At 40.2% G+C, this 19856-nt stretch overlaps 1 protein-coding gene across 1 annotated transcript; it reads right to left on the bottom strand.

Annotated features, from left to right (window-relative positions):
• Positions 1 to 520: 520 nt before the first annotated feature.
• On the bottom strand, positions 521 to 19633 carry soat1 (sterol O-acyltransferase 1). Its single transcript, XM_084307551.1, has 16 exons — positions 19538 to 19633; positions 18615 to 18778; positions 16071 to 16129; positions 13783 to 13931; positions 13396 to 13455; positions 13104 to 13211; positions 10547 to 10832; positions 8537 to 8615; positions 8240 to 8324; positions 8079 to 8124; positions 6245 to 6374; positions 5951 to 6048; positions 5649 to 5747; positions 3517 to 3652; positions 3178 to 3323; positions 521 to 2838 (listed from the first exon to the last, which is right to left on the bottom strand). The coding sequence occupies exons 2-16, from the start codon at positions 18775 to 18777 to the stop codon at positions 2755 to 2757; spliced, it is 1728 nt and encodes a 575-aa protein (XP_084163677.1). The 5' UTR covers position 18778; positions 19538 to 19633; the 3' UTR covers positions 521 to 2754.
• Between the last annotated feature and the right edge of the window lie 223 nt (positions 19634 to 19856).

Raw genomic sequence — 19856 nt, 5'->3', positions numbered from 1 at the left:
CTTCGGTGCGATGATCCCCGGGCGGGCACGGTGCTCTTCTGCCAGCAGCCCCAACCCCACGTCCCCTGCTCTACAGACCTCCAAGCCACTAGGCGGACAGCCACCAGTTAACCAAATGCATGGGCATTATGAAGATGATTGATGTGACACTACTAATGATGAGATTAAAATACAGTGAACCGAATGGATACACTAAATAAATATACACACACTAATATACCCAAGTTTCACTGTATTGCAACACACACACATACTTGATGTGAAATATGGTGACTGACATTGCATACACTTCCATGCATTCTGTAATTAACCTTAACCATCACACTACAACAAAATCAGCAGCAAAGTAGATATGGTAGAGTGGTGTTATGCTTGGGTTGGGTGTATCTACAATTCCAGCAAACTGTACCAGGACTATTTCACTGGAACACACATTCACATTTCACACTAACAATGGTGACAGTTTCAGACTAATACAAGATGCAGGTGAACAAAATAGGCAAGTAACATTTAGGGCAAAATAATTCAATCTTTTATTCAATGTTGATGCCCTTATCTACAGAATGTACCTAAACTGTAACACCTTAGTAGGCACAGAATTTGACAACATCTCAAAGGAGAATACCAGTACACAAATTCCTAATTTGAGGGGTAAGCTATACATTGGTCTCATTTTTAGAAGTTGGTTTCAATACTATCTGAAATATATGGTAAACAAAAAAAACACACACACAGCATGTTTTTGCACTTGAAAAATTGTATACACAGAATTGTCCCCAAAAATAGACATATTGTGCTTGACCAAAGATATCCAGCAACGATGTCCTTTTCATCATTATAAATGTGCTTTTTAATCATGCTTCATAAGAATAAAGCAAGATACATCAGCTGAAAGCCAGTATTGCTCAGAAAAAAACATTGTAAATTAAACTTCTAAGGGGGAAACAACTGTCACAAAACCACTGTAGCCCAATCTCAATAACAATTCTGGTAGTATTCCTATAGCTTCATTCAAATAGCTCAAGTGTAATTGATTTAACATAGGCTGCTCTGCTGGCATTCATGCGAGTACATTACATCTCACAATGTTAATTATGACAGATGGAACTGAAGATGAGAAGGAATGAATAAGGAAACTCATACCTTGAGAGACAGTGCCACCTAGTGGTTACAAAGCCATGCGTACTGAATAGTTACCGTAATTGCTGGTTTAACTATTCTAAACACCTCTTAATAATACTAGCTCCCCTGCTTTGAAATCTCATAGAGCACAGTAAGTGCAATGAAATAATGTATAATCTCTTACAAAAACAAACATACTTATGTAAACACACAATAATTCAGTGCCCAGACATTTTGTGCACAGAACATACACATTCACTCAAACAATGGCAGCATGGCTTGTTCTCCAGTTGACAGGAGATTGTCCATTCTGGGCAATCTAGCCCTATATAATTCTACTCACAAAACAATGATACCAAATTCTGACAAAGTGACATATTATACATCTCAGAAAAAAAATCAAGTATCATATCATTCTCACCAATAACATGAGCAGCCAGCTGCAGAAGTTACAGTAGTAATAGTTTCCCCAATCCATAAACTCAGCTGTGGAGTCACTGTTATATTGCTCTAGAATAAAATACACGACCTTTCACGTAAAACCTCTCTCTGCAAGACTGGATGTATGTGCAGTCAAGCACATGGGAAAACCACAAGTAATCTACATTAATCTGTCGTACAACACACTACATAGAGTAGCATTCAAATTTCCATTATTTTGAACTCCCGAACAACAGAAAATCCATACAATAGCTATATGAATTTGGCCATAGTAAAAGACTATTCTCTTTTTTATGAGTGTCTACCATCACAACACTTGGCTTGACATTGCCCGGGAATTAATGGGGAACAAATAATAGGAGTTCACATGCTTGATAATGTCTGAAGCATTGCCATTTGTTTTGTCTTCTTCAAGAACATGATTTATAATATGACGGCAGAATACTGACAGCCACCATCCTGCATGGGCTTCAGAAGGCCAACCAAGTCATTCAGAAGTGACAATACAGCAGCTGACAATATACAACTATGGTTCCCTCAAGGTTTGTTCTACATTCTAATTTATACAGTAAACCAGTAACTTGGTCAGCAGGTTCCCTCAAATATAAATAACCTCAAACGTCTTGCCACACGATACATGTGCTTCAAACATTTATAAAAAGGTAGAAATGGTTTGTTACTACTGCATACAGTATCGAAATTGTTCATTACTACTGAATTATGTAGAAGAGTAAATGTTTGCATTCAGCTGCCTTACTGTGACGATTATATTGGCACAATGAGTGGTTTCACAGAGCTGACCAAGGCAAAAAGGAATGGGAATGTTTCTGAAAAATAAATAAGAACATAAAAAGCAGTTCACATTTGTTCATTTGTGAACTTGTTTTGTTTTACGGGGTTGTCTTTGACAACATAAAACAAAAAAAGGATAAATAAGGCATCTTTGTGAATTTGCCATCAGAGAGACGGCAGTTTTGGCAGATACTTCTCAGATGTTCTCTGTACGCTCAACACTTAAATGGTCGGTTATGTCAGTAGGAGACGGCCTTAGTGCAAGGAAACACAATGGAACGTGAAAGAACACAAGTCAAGATGGTGGTAAAAGGCCGGTACCCTTTCACTCCACTTCCTCGTCAGGTTTATCCTGATCAGTGAATGGTTATTGTTGGTGTCAATCCACTACGTAGTCAGTCACAGCCTATCAGAGTCTGCTGCTGGGTCTCTCTGAAGGTGACAGTTCCAGGAGCGAGGTTTCAACAGCTCGAAAAAGGAAGGCTGAAACAAACAAAAAAAACACAAACAAACACACATTGAATCCTTTATTTGAATCTGCCAATTAATTATAGAGAAGATTTGAATATCCCAGAGGTTCAGCGCAGTTTAAGGGCACTCTGCAACAGAAACGGCAACAGAATCTTGCTAGTTATTTGGCCCTTTTCTTTGGTAGACCTGCAAATTTGAAACCACTAACGCCAAATTCAGTTCGGCGAGTTCAAAACCATTCACCTGGTACACTAAGGGCTGGTACCCCCCCCCCATAAGCCCCTGATCAAACACATACAGTACATACACACACACACATTTGCACATGCACGCCATAGTTGTTGTATTTACCTCCTCCAGGGGGCAGTAGCGCTGGGCATACCACTCATGAGAGTACAGACAGATGATGACTCCCTGGCCCAGGAAGAGAGATGTCCACATGATCACATTCCAGATGGGACCTTTCCTCCGGTCATGAAGGATGAAGTTAAACATCACTGAGAGGGGAAGAGAGGAGATGGTCATGTAAAGGACTCACATAAAGAGACCATATTTTGGGGATTCATTAATGAATCACCTAACTTCATCTAAATGTAGTAAGGATTACAGGAGTGAATGGTGTATGGAAAACCTAAAATGTTTTCCAGTGTCATATGTCCATGTTTTATTAACGTGTTCCGATCGCCTTACTTCCAAAGCACATGAAGAGGCAGAAGAGCACGGGGTAAAAGAAGCCAAAGCAGATGGCCAGAATATATTCATGGACCACAGCAGACACCGTGAACACAAACAACATGGCTCCTGTTCGGAAACGCTTCTGGGATATCTGGTGGCAGATAGAGAGAGAGAGAGCAGGCAGGTCAAAACACTGGCGTATGGGAGGAAGAGCGAGAAACAGGATGAACTTACGTTTCTGTAAGTCTTGAATTATCCTCGACAATGTTTCATATTTCCCTCGGGATGAATAAAGTATATCTATCTATACATGTTCCACCAGATTCATGTGTGTAGGACATTTCACTGCGTTATTATCATACTGACATGTCAAACCCATGGAATGTAATGCAAGCTAGCTCTCAGTTGTCAGTAATGGCCCATAAATAAAGTCAATTTGACTTACCATGGTGATGGGTTAGTGTCTCATCTTTCATGCTGGGCGGAATTACCGGCGCTGTGATTACATTAAAGTACAGGAAAAAGACGACTTCTTCATTTATCTCTGTGTGTTACCAAGGCAATGGGCTGTCAGTGTGCAATCAGACAGGGCTTTTATATAAAAGTTTAGAGTAGCCTTCATGTGTGAGCTGTGCCATGCTGCTGCTGTTGTTAATACAGAGGGGCACAAAATCGTATTTTTCCACACTTTAATGTGATTACAGCACCAGGAATTCCCCCAGCATGAGAGACAAGACACCATCACATCACCATGGTAAGTCAAATTGACGATAATCTTTGCCGGGAAGCTTTTTGTTTATTTCTCAATGCGCAGCTTTCAGACCCTCTGGAGAGTTCCATGGGTCTGATGCATCAGGCTAATTGGAGAGAATTAGTTGAGGGAAAGTACACATTTTCAATGACGTTGAGCATAATACATAAAAAATACAATCGATTTACAAGAGACTGCAAAAGCATAACAGCATATTTCACAAGTTCAGTACAGTTGGCTTTGAGTGTGAGCCAATCATTGGATCGTGTACCATAGGGTCCAGATGGCCACACCAATAGTGAAGTGAGATAATTTGGGCAATCTCGAATTATAGAGATAGATAAATCGATCGATCTCTGGCATAGAATTGTGGATACTTGTGTATGGTTAATAGATTAACAGCTTTATTGGACGCTTTACCCCGAACAGAGTCTACTTGATTTAGCCCTGGTCCCTACATGTGGTCATGCTAGCCAAACACTAGCTTAGGCCTTCTCATTGTTCATATCTTGCATAGTATGCTTGCTAAGCCCATGTACAGATACCTAAATGCCAAATGCATGTTATGGATCAAAATGTTATGTTTATTTGAATTCATTGTTGTTTACAGAGGGGGGTTTAATAGTAAGAAGGGAATAGACGTAGTGCCCTAAACACTGTTTAGTGTTAGTAATTATAAGTCAGTATGGATTAGTAATGTATCCATTTTATGCTGTATTATTTAGTCAGGAAATGAATGTCTGTATTTGTTTATTGATTGATTGTGTACTGAATGATCATGGTTTGTCTCTGTACAAGGAGCTTCCAGGATAAAACCTTGGACAGAAGCTCCTCTCAGGGAGAGCTGCACAGCCTTGGTTGGAATAGCGAGTGCTACAACCCATAGCCAAGGGGCCTAGTTCTTTGTTTGTTATTTTGTTTGAAAAGTTAAGTTGCCTCGTGTTGTTTTAAGAAGCCTTGTATTTCTATTTTATTTTCAAATTGCATTTATCTTTTTCCTCTTTTGTGGAAATGTTCCATCATTTGTAGGTAGTTGTGCTTTTTTTCACTGATTGACAATTATTATTTTTTTTTATAAAAACGGACTCCTTTTTCCACCACCTGGCCACATCCCAACACTGCTCATGTGACGGATCATACTGGGTCTGCGTTGCGTTTGATGTTAAATGAGAATGTCCCGAGGGGGAGTCGAACAGGGGGCTCCCGCGTCCGCGGGCGACGACACAGGCCGCTGCACTAAGAAGTGAATTCACTCCTAACTACCGTACCTATGCGTCTGTTAACCCTGTTATGGGGAAGTGAGTTTAATTTACCAGCCCGCACTGCCACAGTCACTCGTCAACACACCTGTTTCCGTGACTGTGGACATACCCACAGGCTTCCCCGTTACACTCACCCACAAGAGGTCCCGGTACACATAGTAATACAGCCAATCATGGACCACGACGTTCCAGGTGCGGTAGTAATTGGCAAAAGAGGTAGAGTTCCACCAATCCTGTAGTGGGTAAAACATTTTTTAAATAAAAGTGACCTATCTCAAACATGTACGAATGACATTGTAGTGCGGCTGAACAATACAATGCAATGAAAATAAATATCAAAAACAACCACGAAACTAACACATAGTAAAGTAAAGCAATACAATGTAACACTTACTTTCAACACTTGAAGAAAACAGTCCCAGAATTAGTCAAATACCTTGTAAAACATCCTATCTCCAAAGCGCAGCATCTCAGCAAACGCATTGAGCCAACAGTGGAGGAAGGCGAAGAACGCCAGGAAGAGAACCAGCGCTCCTACAGAGCGGGGGAGGGAAAAGAAGATGGATGGTTTTTCATTAAAACGTTGCTAGCATAACATAATGCTTCTGCCGTCTGAGAGAGTAATGTTGACATGTATGATAGTTGAGGGCTCCCTTCAGCTCACCAGAGGTAATAGAGCTTTATATATAGTGTTTATCCGTTTATTAGGGTCTTCCTGGGGTCTTAATACCTGGGAGGATGGAGTTGAAGACACAGAGGACCATGGCTCTCAGGTCAAACAGCTGTAGACTGATACTGTGGAACTGAGGGATGCACAGCCGCACAAACACATAGTAGGCATAGAACAGGCAGCCTAGCACCTAGAGAGAGAGAGAGAGAGAGAGAGAGAGAGAGAGAGAGAGAGAGAGAGAGAGAGAGAGAGAGAGAGAGAGAGAGAGAGACAGGGGACAGGTGGGAAGAGAGATGGCCATAAAAACTGGGCTGAACTTTTGGCTCCAGTTTTCAACAATCTCTTCATTGTTTTATTGTGTAACATTTAGGGCTGGGACTTTATCGCATTAATTGCGATTAATTAACTACAGAAAGAATTAAAAGTTAAAAAAATTAATGCATTTAATCTAGGGCTGTCAGTTTATCATGTTAATTAGATAAATTAATTACACAGCAAATTATCGCGTTATGAAAATTAATGCTAAATGAATTAAAGAAATTTCTTTTCTTTTTTTATAAAATTGACCTGTAGCCAATTTTTTTAAATGGTCCATTTTCATGTTCTTGGTATCTGATTCTAGGGACATCTATGGATCTCAGGGAATGTATTCCCAGTGTCAGAAATACTGTGTCTGTTACTACTGTAGGCTTGAGTACATTGCAATGAACCAAATGAGAATATCAATTCAATAATAAAAAAAAAAAAAATTATCTTTGACTGTGAATAACACCATGCTAAAATGGACCAGACCTGAAAAATCTAGAAGATGATTAAACAGAAGGTTTTGTAGATACAGTACTGAATTCTGCCATCCGGACACATGCAATTTGAAATATGATTATAGAATATAGAATATCAGGCCTATAAATGACCTTATTATGGCCAAGTCGCACATCTATGGATCGGGCCAAATCTCCCCTTTCCAATGGCAGAGTTCAATCTGGATTTAGTATCACCAGGCGTGATTCACGAACCGTGAATGAAATCTACTGTAAGTACACTTTTTTATAATGTAAATTCCTCCACCATTTTTTATCAGATTGCAACGCCGTTTATTGCTAGACGTTCACAGAAAGGTAGATAAACTAACTGTGTTCTGTTTTATGGCAATAACGTTCAGTGCCGCAAGATCGTAGTCCAAAAAAAATTATGCGATTTAAATGCGATTAATTAATTACAAATCCTGTAATTAATTAGATTCATTTTTTTAATCGCCTGACAGCACTAATTTAATCGCATGATGATCTTTATTTATTGTGTAAGAAGAATGTTACCTTTCAAAGGAGACCAGACTCATGCATGTGCTATAAGTATAAAGTATAATACATCGCGAAATTACTTTTTTTCTTAGTCTGGTTTGTTCATACAGAATACTGAAAAAATAAGAGAAATTGAGATCAATCAAGAGTTATTTTTTTTCACCAATGGTCAACTGTTCTGGAATGTACTGCGTTTTACTTTTACCTCGAAAGTGCTTGAGTTTACAAAAGGTCCTTTGCGCTGCACTTTGTTAAAAATTGCATTGATCTGTTGGTCTGTGTAGTAGCTAATACAGGATTTTGCTGCTTAAACGTATGTATAATGTATATTCATTGATTCACTCATATACCAAAATCCATTTGAATTGAAATTATTTGCTTTTCGCATCAAATATTGATATGTGATTAAAATGTGATTAATTTCGATTAATTAACTATAAAGTCTCAAATGAATTCGATAACAATTTTTAATCGAGTCCCACCACTATATTATATTATCTAGTTTTTCCACACAGGGATAACAAAGTTATCTTATCAATGCCAGGGTCAACAATAGGACATCAGGACTCAGTTATGAAACTTGAAATTGTTACCTGTAATAACTTTGTGGCCACATAGCTCCACCTGATCACTGGGTTCCTGCGTAAAGCAAGAAACAAAACATTTTATTTATTCAAAATAACCATTTTATTTGGTATTGGTATGTCAGAGGACATCCTACCATGCCAGTGAAAAGTAATAAACCTGGGTTTACCTGGGGTACTCATCTCTGTAGATGAGAGTTGGGGCAAACAGGAAGTAGAGATACTGAGAAAATGGAGGGAAAACTGGACCTGGACCTGTAAATGGCAGGAAAAGAAAAGCTCATCCACTAATGCGGCACACAAACAGATACAGAGAGCCAGAATAATAAGAGGAAGAAAAGATCACAGTATGGGTGGAGAAAAGATCACAGTATGAACATCATATCCAAACGGGAACTAAAACTGATTAGTCAAGAGAAAACAAGGGGGACACAGAGAGATAGTCTAGTAAATGGCTAGTAACAGACCAGTCTTGTCTTGAGGCCAGGCCACGACTCTGGGGACATTCTCCCTGATGAAGGAGTGGACCTTCATCAACAGACGCACCTGGAGGCAAGGTGACGCATTAACAATAAATACCTCATACCAAGAACCATATAACACCAGTTTTAGTTTTCAGAGGAATGCTTTCAAATTGTATTATCCATCTAAAGACAGTATGTTATGAGTCTTGTGTTCTTAAGAGGTTGAGTACTTTCCTGTCATAGATCACATTCACACTCAGTGATTTGAATTGATTTTACAACTGCAAATACATGGGCTGTTCAAAACATTTTTTTAAACCAAGTTATTCCTGGTTCTTCAGTGCAAGGGTTCTATTACACGAGTTAAAAAAAACAATTATAAGTTCTCCCACAGCCTCTATTCACCAAGGGTATAGAAGTAGCAGCGCTGACCTCAGATATGCCTTTCCTTTTACATCAATGGTGAAGACTGCCAGGAAGAACATAAACTGTGAGCCTTGATCAGTTGTCCTGCTGTGAACGTGCACTTAAAAACCCTGAAGAAGTCATGTTGCCAAAACGCATTGGTTGTTTATTGCACTAATAAAGTACACTTTCAAGAACATCCACCGGCCTCCAAGAGCAGCTGAATTTTTATTTATTGTGAATTTTCCTTCTGTACTAGTTGGCTCCAGTTCATGCACCTTGGTTTAAAGGCAAAGTTGCAACTAGGCTTGCTGTGGTAGTCAGTGTTACCGGTGTTACTTTTTAATATAGAAATAAAAATCCATTTAGTTCATTTTCGCATATCAGTGCCCACATTCAAATAAAAAAATCTGAATTAGTAAAATACTAAGTGTGTTATAATGTTATCAGACATCAGTATAAACTGAAAGTGTCTGCATGGTCAGCAGGTCTATTTAATAGGTCTGTGCAGCAGAGACGCAGTACAGATTAGCTTAAGTTTCACTTTCACTTAGAGTAGATTTTACTTTGAGTGAAGGAGAGAAAGGAGGCTCGAGAGACGACACAACGATGGCGGAGGATATGGCAATATTTCAGATTTAAACCCCGCAGCAGCTGGACTGGAGAGGAGCTGAGGACCAGACCAGACTTAAAGGAACATGCCAACTTTTTGGGAAATTAGCTTTTTTGCCATCTACCCTGGAGTTAGACAAGCAGATACATACCCTTTTCTCCTCTGTGCATGCATTAGGCTTAGGGAACAGCCGCACCGTTAGCCTAGCTTAGAGTCATTCACTGGAAGTAGGTGTGCCAGTGTAGCCCAGTTCCCAACAGTCACGAAATACACTCCAAATAAAACTCCAAAACTTTCCTGTAAACATGTTGTGACCTGTGTATTTGCCATGTGGAGCAATATATATATATATATTATATATATTGACATTTTTGTTTTCTAAGCAGAAATATACTCAGAATTGTTTTGGCCGAACCACTGCTGCCTGGGCGCAGTGATTTCATCACCTCAAAAGCCCTTTTTTTTTTTTTTTTTTTTTTAAACTGGGCTTTTGAGGTGCAGTGGTTTGGCAAAGAATAGTTTCAAGTATATCTGCTTCGAAAACGAAAATGTAAAAAAATAAAATTCTTCCCGTGGTAAATACACAACATGTTTACAGGAACGTTTTAGAGTTGTATTTGGAGTGTATTTCGTGACTGTTGGGAACTAGGCTACACTGGCACACCTACTTCCAGTGAATGACACTAAGCTAGGCTAACGTGTGGCTGTTCCCTAAGCCTAATGCATGCACAGAGAAGAAAAGGGTATGTATCTGCTTGTCTAACTCCAGGGTAGATGGCAAATTAGCTAATTTCCCAAAAAAGTTGGCGTGTTCCTTTAACATTAAAAGATCAAAGTAATTGCTCTACAGATTGTAAAATGTCCAGTGTCACCGATAATACCGTTGTTGCCATGCGTTTATTAGTCATGGGAAATTTCACATCATCGCGGAAACCCTAGTTGCAACCATGACCCCCCCCCACCCTTTCACCCCAAAAAACCCAAACGTAAGCTACCTGTTCCAGTATGATGATGAAACAGGATGCAGGCGGCATGCTGTTGCTGACCACCACATAGGTAGGTAGGAACCCCAGGCCCACACCTTGGTAGAGCAGGAACACCGAGCCGAGCAACAGGCTGCACAGCTTGGGGTGGCTGGAGGAGCCAGACTGGGTCAGCATCCACACGTGGAACAGGGTGTAGGGGACCACCAGCACAGACAGGATCATGCAGATCCAGGTACACACCACCAGGGGGAACTGTCCAAACACATACACCAGCAGGTCAAAGTCCAGCACCAGTCTGTAGCAGAGGGAATAAAGGAGAGTTGAAATGTTAGAAGCCTCTACCCAAGACACCTCTTTCATTCTGAAGGTTCCAGGCAGCCCTCAGACACATATGATTTTAACTGGCATCAAGGATGCAGCTCCTTTATAAAACAGTGACATTAATTAAAGGTGCTATAGATAAAAATTGTATGTGGAGTAATAATCTTTTTTAACAATACACCCACAGATCTTTTAGAAAGATGCAGAATAAAAGTATTGCTTTTCCCCAAATAAATGATTGATTAATGAATTCATAATTTGAAAAAATGTGGCGGGTCCAAAATGAATGTTGTTGTTTACATGCATGTATCCCCTCCCTACTTCCCATTTTCCCACGTGGAATGCACCTGATTAGATCAATTACATGCTGGTGCTCTGACATCTAGCGGCAGAATGTTATCTATAGCACCTTTAACCTGTTAAGCCCTAGCCCTATTTTCTGAAAATCCGCCTAAAAATACATACCTAAGTAAATGGAAGATCGCTCCACTTCTACAAGGTCCATTTGCATGTTCTTGGTATCTAGGGACATCTATTTACAATTTGAAATATTATTATAGAATATAGAATAGCAGGCCTATAAATTACCTTATTATAGCCATGTTGCACATCTATGGATCGGGCCAAATCTATTCGTTCCAATGACAGAGTTCAATTTGGATTTAGTATCACCAGGCGTGCAACTGAGAATTAAATCTACTGTAAATACAGTCAGCATTTTGAATCGGATTTCAACACAGATGGTTGCTAAATATTCACAGAAGGTAGACAAACTAACTCCGCTCCAATCTATGCCAATAACGTTCAGTTTTGTGGTATATAATCCTGGGAAATAAGAGAAATAAATAACACTTTAACCTATTGGTAAACAAATGTATTGCTGAAAATATACCCTATGACTGCTGTTGTGACATGGTTAGGGTGTTAACTCTTGGATACATTTGAAAAAACGGTGGACCGCTCGGATAGAAGAGGGTGATGGTTATAATTGATTTATGATTGAATTTCATTAACACTTTCGCGGCCAACCACGTATATATACGTTATTGGGCGCCAACGGTTAACGGCCAAAAACATATATATACGTTTTTGGATCGTTTTCGATTTTAATATCCTATTCAATGTCAGGGACCTGTATGTTGCCGTTAAAAGGCATACTGGGACTCCGAAGGTGTAGTACCGGCCAGATCCTGCTAGTAGGCAGTATCGAGAGTGCAGTAAACCCTGTTCCAGACCGAGTGCTACATTTAAACCGCTCCGGGCGCACTTTTCTAGTAATGGAAAACCTAGGGCTTCACTCGATCGCAATGAATCGTTTTTGGGACCCCCGATCCATATGTTGTGGTGGGTTATGTCATGGACCAGATGGACATAGGATGGACCAGATGGCGATATAATAATTGGAATATTCTTTTTGGAATACCACCGACCACAGGTAAGGACAATCTGACGTCAATTTCAGCTTGATCGTGCAAGGTTATCATACCCATCCCCCTGATCTGATCGGCGTGTGTTGTGGTAATAACGAATGACGTTACTGGCAATCAAATAATCAGAAACGACCCCCCCCCTTTCATGCATTCATGATGAAACATAATACCTATTATATAGATTTGGAAATAGTAGCGTGTCCAGGGACGAAACGCCAATGGTTTTAGTAGAATTCACGTTGCACCCTATAACCAGCCTCCCAGGAATGAGCCCGGATCATTCCGAAATTATACTTATATTCACCACGGGATAACGTGTGAACGTATTCATGAATCATTATTTTTTGCATCTTGAATGGAAGATAGTTACTGTCAAATGACCATGGTATTGTATCCATAGCTATAATATAAAATATAGATTTAGCTCTACAAACAAGGTGACACACAGTGAAACTATGTAATGGAAACCTGGCCCAGCTAGAGCTAGATGGGGAAATCGAATGGCCGCAAATGTGTTAAGCACTTTATAAACAGGGTTGTTAAAAACAGCTATATAAGCGGCTGGGTGGTGCAGCGGAAATTGCGCTTATGCAAGGCTTCTATCCTCCCTACAACCGACCAGTGGGGGGCATAGTCGAGCAACGTTCAAGACAGGGGAGGAGAGAATTGGAAACGCGAAATTGGGATGGGAGAAAAATAGAAAATAAGGATAAAAAGTGGATAAAAAAAAAAAAGCTATATAAATAAATAAAGTATCATTATTATTTTAGAAGGAATACAAGACAAACGATTGGTGGGCCAGTCGTGTAACTTGCCTGCCTTCATCGATAAAGTCCACCACCAGGGTACTGAGGATGAAGAGGATGAGGAGGGCGATGAACATGTGGTAAATGGTCCTGATGTGGTTCACCTCAAACAGCTCACTGTGGACAAAACGGGTAACAGGAGAGGTGAGCCATGCAGGAGTACAGATACAACACATACATACACATCTCCAGCAGCGAAGATCCAAGAGATATACATACCAATGCCAGGCCACACACACACAAACACACACACACAATTCAGCTATGTTTACATTTCATTCACTTCTGAGAATCAACTTACTCCAAGAGGGACCTGCGGATGACAAACTGTTTGTCCTGGCCATGGGGCGGCCGGAGATGCCTAGAGAGAAAGAGTGATAAGACTGAGCGAGTTGAGATATTTTTGGCTGGACCCGCGAGGCCAGCTCTACAGATGCACTTTGCAGATGCACACCTGGTGCACTAGTCCTCAAACTGGCTAAACATTCACAGAGTTTCAAGCATGTTCATTTCTATAGTGAGGCCAGAGACATGCTAATCTTTTCCCGTACCGACTAATCACTAATGAAAGCATAAAACCAACGAATTGACTAATCAAAATCATTTCAGTTGACTAAAACCCAAAGAATCGGTTGACTAATCGTCGAGGGGGGAGCCCTGCTTGGTAGGATTGACAGAGGAGGCTCACTTGAGTTTGCTCCTCTCCTTGTCGGACAGTGGTGGGGAGAAGACAGCAGGTACAGGTGCAGGCTCCAGGCTGGCCGACTCCTCGATCAGACTGTCCACGAACTCATTGACCTGACTGTTGAACTGACGCATCAGGTCAGTCTTCAGGAACTGAGCACCAGCCACAGAAGCAGAAAAATTGTTTAAATTACTATCAAAGCAAGAAATGCTTAGAAACAAGACTAGGCCTGCCTAGTACAGCTGGACCCAGCAATACAATAAACCTGTGATTCCATCAGGTATAAAGTGGAGCTGCTACAATGACAATGAATTAGAGACTGATTTTGCGGACTGGCAGAATGTTTGAGTTTTTTTTATAAAAATGTGCTTTATTCTAAGGATTCTACATGGAGTCATGCAGGTTCTGAAACAGAAAATGTACCCCATACCCATATTCCTCTGGGTGCCCATCATGTCATACCAACCCATTCAGTCTATGGAGCAGCTTCAATACTTTGAACCCATCAAAGATGACTGAAATCATTCCTCCCATGTCACATTATAATGTATCCACCTACCTATTCACATCAGCTGATCTAGCTAATGTTAGCATACAACTGATGCGATGCACTTGGTATCAACTGTTGTGAACGTTCACTGCTGTGATTTGATTTATGAATGTAAAACTATGCTTTATTAATCAAGACTGAGTTAATAAAGCACTCTTGTGTTTGGAGAGGCAGTATTTATTTAGTTTGACCAAATCAAAGTGTTTAAGCAAACTAACATTAGCAGCATGCCACTTGGGTAAACCAATACCATCCATTGCTAAATAAATGGCTAATTTGTCTAGTTGAATAACTTCATGAAAAGGTTATTGATTTGGGGACAATGAGATACAAACATACTTTGAGATCGTATTTGACTGTACAGCCAACGTTATTGACAGAAAGGCTTGCTAGCATAAAGTTAGCTGCAGGCTCATTTTCACTGGCGTCGATCAAGTGACAGGGGGAAGCCAAGTTACGTATCAGTTGGTGGTGGTATCTGCACATCCAGCCCAGGACATTAATTCACTACTATGTGAAGTTTCCCCAAGGTGTTCCCTTGCAATTTTCGGAACTTCCGTCTCATGATCCACAGGGACGAACCATGATTAATTGGTTTTCAACCGTACAGCTGACAATTTCCTGACAAATACACCTTTCATGCATTAATTCTCGTTCTGCTCCCTCCTTTTTTCACTTGCTTCACCCAAGAACTCAAAGCAGTTCCACACCGCCTGGCCCCTGACCGATAGGAACTGAGCACTTGACTTCTTCATTCCTCTCAACCACTTTCCATTCCTGGTGGCCTCTCAGTCACCTTGTATGACCCCCAACTGATCTGCAATGCCAACGGTTACAGTCTATTTTTGTCTAGAGAAAGCAGCCAAAATATGTCACCCGTAAGAGGTCTATTTCCATAAACAATGTTGACAGGGTTGCCCAATTCTGTAGCCTAATTGCTAATGGCTCATCTGAGAGATTAGAACTTTGAATCACACTTAAATTGTAATACAGATGTGACAGAGGGGGGGAAATAACATTAGTTTCATTATTTTTTATGAATTCTCAAATATACAGTATTTATCAAATACATGTATCAAAATTCCAGAGGAAAGTTGCTGGAAACCTTTGTAAATGTACAGGTTATTTCCCTCACCTGCGCAATCCTACATGTCGTCTATATCGTTAATAGTTAATAGAAAGAGAGGGGCTCTATTTCAGTTTATTAGCTCTGTTTCCTAATGCAGGATTAATAAGGTTTAATGATAAGATTACAGTTTACATAGGCTTAACAAAGATTGAATCAGTCATGGAGGGATTTGGCTGCAGAGTGATAATCTCAAACACTTTCTATTTTAAGACAAGAGCAAAGGGATATGAATATGGAGTAACTTGAGTGGACTTTGAGAACACGCACACAATTTACAGTTGGGTGTGACTTCATCTTGGGTGTGACTTTATCATTCAAGATGCAATCAATGCCTTTAAATTAGATTAAGCTGCATTGTGAGGTACAATTCTCATTCTAAAAGTGTCCCTATACTGAAACAAGTAACAGTACTCTGTGTAGAGTGCAGTGAGAGGTTAGTTATTGTCAAGATGGTGAAATCACCACATATCCAGGAGAGCCTTGAACAGTCATGACATCAAGAACATCAAGAAATAGTCATAATAATTGGTTATCTTGTTTTCCAACATAGGCCGATTCCCTTAACATAAAATGATCAGCCTTTTCCAAACCAGAAAAGTTTGACTGACAAACCTCTGCTTTCCTCTTCAGCTGGAGTTTCTTGCTGATCACTTGCTCCACTTCCATTCTTCCTAAAAATGAATGCAGGAAAACAAATAAGAGCCTGCAATCAATGTAAGAAATCATATGAAAACATCCGATGGTTTGTGGTGCTGCCAAATCCTTTGTACACAGTACACACCCTATGACAACAGAACCAGCTCAGTTGCCATGTTACCCTCTTATGACCCCAGTAGTGTAAATATGAACTAGATTACATTATGTTAAGTATTTGGATAATAACCCAACTACACACAGGAAACAATATCTGTACCAAAGAGATTTGACGATAATATTAATGTTAGATTTTCATTCAGCCAAACAAAAAAGGAGGTTGTGTTTGATATACTGTATGTTGTACAAATCAGCTTCAGTCAGTCAAATGTTTAACAAGGGACACAGTGTCATAGATTCAAAGCAAACTGGTCTCACACAAAGTGGAAAGTGTCGCCACTGGGGGCAGAGTAGCTAACTGTGAGTGAGTGAGAGATGAAATTATGTAATATAAAAACAGAGGAGTACAGACATACATGCGTCTCTGGCCTTAACAAAGGCTTGGGAAGTAGAACTATTGGTTGTCTTTGGACAGACCCGCTACCACCAATTGTGTTTAAGGTCACTTCAGGTCATTCCCCGTCGTACTGTGGCCTGAGGTTTGTCTGCTGACAATTAGCAAATAAACCACTCATCATCAAAATCTCATGACTGGGGAACTTGCGCAATACTTTGTGAGATGTTTCACCTTTAGACAGGGGTGGTGAGAGCGGGTGGGGTGGAAGTGAATCAATTCCAATTTAACACTCAAGTCTGAAAAATGACATCAAGAGTATAAAGTTACTGAACCAAATGTCAGAATGAACCACTTCTGTAGTTACATTAAATTAGGTCCTGATAAGCTTCAAAACTGTATCAGCAAATAATAGACCTCATTCTTCCCACGTACAAACTAAAGTAGAGCTATTACTGGTAAATGAGAGCTATTTTCTAAAAGTTATCATGATCAAATGTCCTTGTCTGGTATTTTCTTGCTTTTGCTTTTGGCATCGATTACCATGGCAGCAACTGAAGCTTCAGTTCGGGTCAGCCCTAGTTACATTCATGTATTATAAATTATAATCATTTTGATTAAATCTGAAATAGTTCCTTATTTTTCTGTTGTAGGGTATACTGTATGTCAGTATATAGTATTGCCACATCTACCACCTGCTGCTGCTAGGGTTGTTAAAGGGGCCATGCATTATGGGTTAGCCTGTATGGATTTGGCTGAGATGTTATTGGCACTGGGGGAAAATTACATAATGTACTTGTTACCATTTGGCCAGGGTTTGAAGTGTTCACATGAACAAGCCTGCTCAGACACTCCTTATCTAATACTACACAATTTGTGTGTGTGGGGGGTGGGCAAACATGCACTGTCCCTGAGAAATAAGGGACATTGCTATTTCTTTGGGGGGGGGGGGAGCATGTTCTACAGATTCAAGGAGATTCAAGGTTATATAAAATTGTTGAAAAGATATATTAAGACATAATTTGTCCCTTTTCAGAAGCCCAGATAAGAATGATTAATCACTTGATGACAGATCAGGCCTACTATACACTATACAGTATGTTCAGCTCTGAATAGGACCTGTGTCTTACTATATGAAATCTAAAATTAGATCCTCTATATTAGAAATACACACATACAGTACATACATGCATAAAGAACTGGTTATTTATGGCATGGACCATTCTAGCTGTGTGAATCAGTGGCCATGTTCAGTTTATTGGTCTCTGCTTCCAACTCGACTTGCAAAAAAAATCCAATATGAGAAAATACAGAAGCACCATAATTTCAACAGAAAATTATGCAGCTTTTAATAGCTCTATTTAGGAAGAATGAGTCACTCTAGCAATGATTAGGTAGATTCTGGAAGGAGGAGAAAATGAGGTGGTTGTTTAATGCTATGGTTGACTCACCATGACACCATTGTATTCGGCAATTTGGGTAATACTCATCTATCAATCCAGGCTAAAGTCCATGTTCCAGAAGATTACAGGCTGTTTATCGCTGTTCTCCAGCTTAAAGCATAACATTAAACTTAGAATTAACGCCCCTAACATCCTTCACACCAATAAAAACACTAAAATATATATATTGTGTGACCTTAACCATGCCACTATTGCATATGAGCACATTGTGATATCGTCGCTAAATCAATATATTGTGCAGCCGTACTGCCCACCATTTGCAACCGTGAGGTGAATAAAGGCTTCATTTGCAGGCCTGCTCATCTACCATACATACCCACGTTCACAGAGTTGTGGTAGAAACTGGATAACACATGCCCAGGGCACAGCAGTGCGTGGGAGTTTCTTTTTCTATTTTTATCCAAGGGAAATGGTGATATAAACCATTGTTTTTCACCACTTTCTTCTTGAAATCTGAGCTATCCCAATTAATGATGGGAATACTCATCATTTGCATTAATAACACAGGGATCACTCCTGGTGATACGAGTATTCAGTCTCTCTCACCATTGCTGGTTATGTGGTTGACTCCATTATTGTCTTGCTGGTCCTCTTCAACACTGCCTTCCCCCTCATTGGAGCCATCTAGGGAATCAGATTCGGGGAACGTGGGCATCTTAGGAAGGGGTCTGCCACGGCACCGTAGACCACTGTCATCCTCAACCTCCATCCTGTGTACCGTTAGGAGAGCATGGAAGTTATTGCTGCACAAATTGTGATAAGACTTTGGATTACTTTACAACATTGATTGATTGATTGATTGATTGATTGAAAACTTTATTAACAGATTGCAGAATGGGTACAGTACAGTACAGCTCAATACATACAATTGTTAAGGGGATGCAGACCAGATAAAGACTTTCGTCTTGTTTACATCAGGGTCCCCCATTTTTTCCAATTCATCATAACACATATGACACACACGACATACAGTACTGCTACATCTATACATTTATGACATATCAGATACAGTACTGTTTGTGATACAAAAAGAGTCCGGACATCACGTCTCGAGGACAAATATAAACGGGTTAGTCTAAAAACACCAAGGGTTTAATTTGTAGCCAGAAAGACGAGGCAAGTTCGGTTGACACACAACACACATGATACAGGTAGATGACGTTACATCCCCTAATAGCGAGACAACAGACGAGTGTCATGTGGTGCATACCGTGCATGTGTGACGGACGCAGTAACAAATGAGCAAACCACCAACATGGTTGTTCAAATGATCCCCTGTCCAGTTGTTTTCTTGAAAGTCAGTAACTGTCAGCTAACGTGACAGCTCGTCGAATTAGCTAACTGTGTTACTCGCGTTAGTTAGTTATGTGTCGTTATTAGTAGCTAACGAGCAGGTTGAACGAGAGAGAGGTTGGCTCGCACACAACAACCACCAGTAAGAATATCAAAACGTTTTACAAAATACTCACAGGCTCTTTTCCAATGTGCAGTCGCTTTCTAGTGTAGTGCCAAATATGATTTTGAGCTGTACAGACTCAAACCTTTACCACAACAACCTGTGCCTCTCTCTCTCACCTTCCTAGTGAAGTGATGATGATGAGCATCTGACGGTGATTGGCGGAAAGTCTCTCCTCCTTTTCCACGTCATCGCCGCGCTCACCCACACTCCACTCGACTACGCAAAAAGTTGGACGATTGGCGTAGGCAGTAGAGACTGCTCTGCGTAGGAGTGTGGCTCTCACCAATCCCCTTTCCAATAATGCCTAGGAGGACTGAGGCATCCACATT

This window comes from Notolepis coatsorum (assembly GCF_963971535.1).
Source record: "Notolepis coatsorum genome assembly, chromosome: 2".
Classification (NCBI taxonomy): Eukaryota; Metazoa; Chordata; class Actinopteri; order Aulopiformes; family Paralepididae; genus Notolepis; species Notolepis coatsorum.
This window is presented reverse-complemented; position numbering and strand designations above follow the sequence as displayed.

Bases quoted from the DNA above. Each gene is read 5' to 3' on its own strand.
- soat1 (XM_084307551.1), bottom strand. From the start codon at position 18,777: ATGGAGGTTGAGGATGACAGTGGTCTACGGTGCCGTGGCAGACCCCTT. The intron at 8,616-10,546 runs GTAGCTTACGTT...CCTTGCCTCCAG, and splicing joins TCATCATCATACTGGAACAG to GTGCGTCTGTTGATGAAGGT. The intron at 8,125-8,239 runs GTAAACCCAGGT...TGCTTTACGCAG, and splicing joins TACAGAGATGAGTACCCCAG to GAACCCAGTGATCAGGTGGA.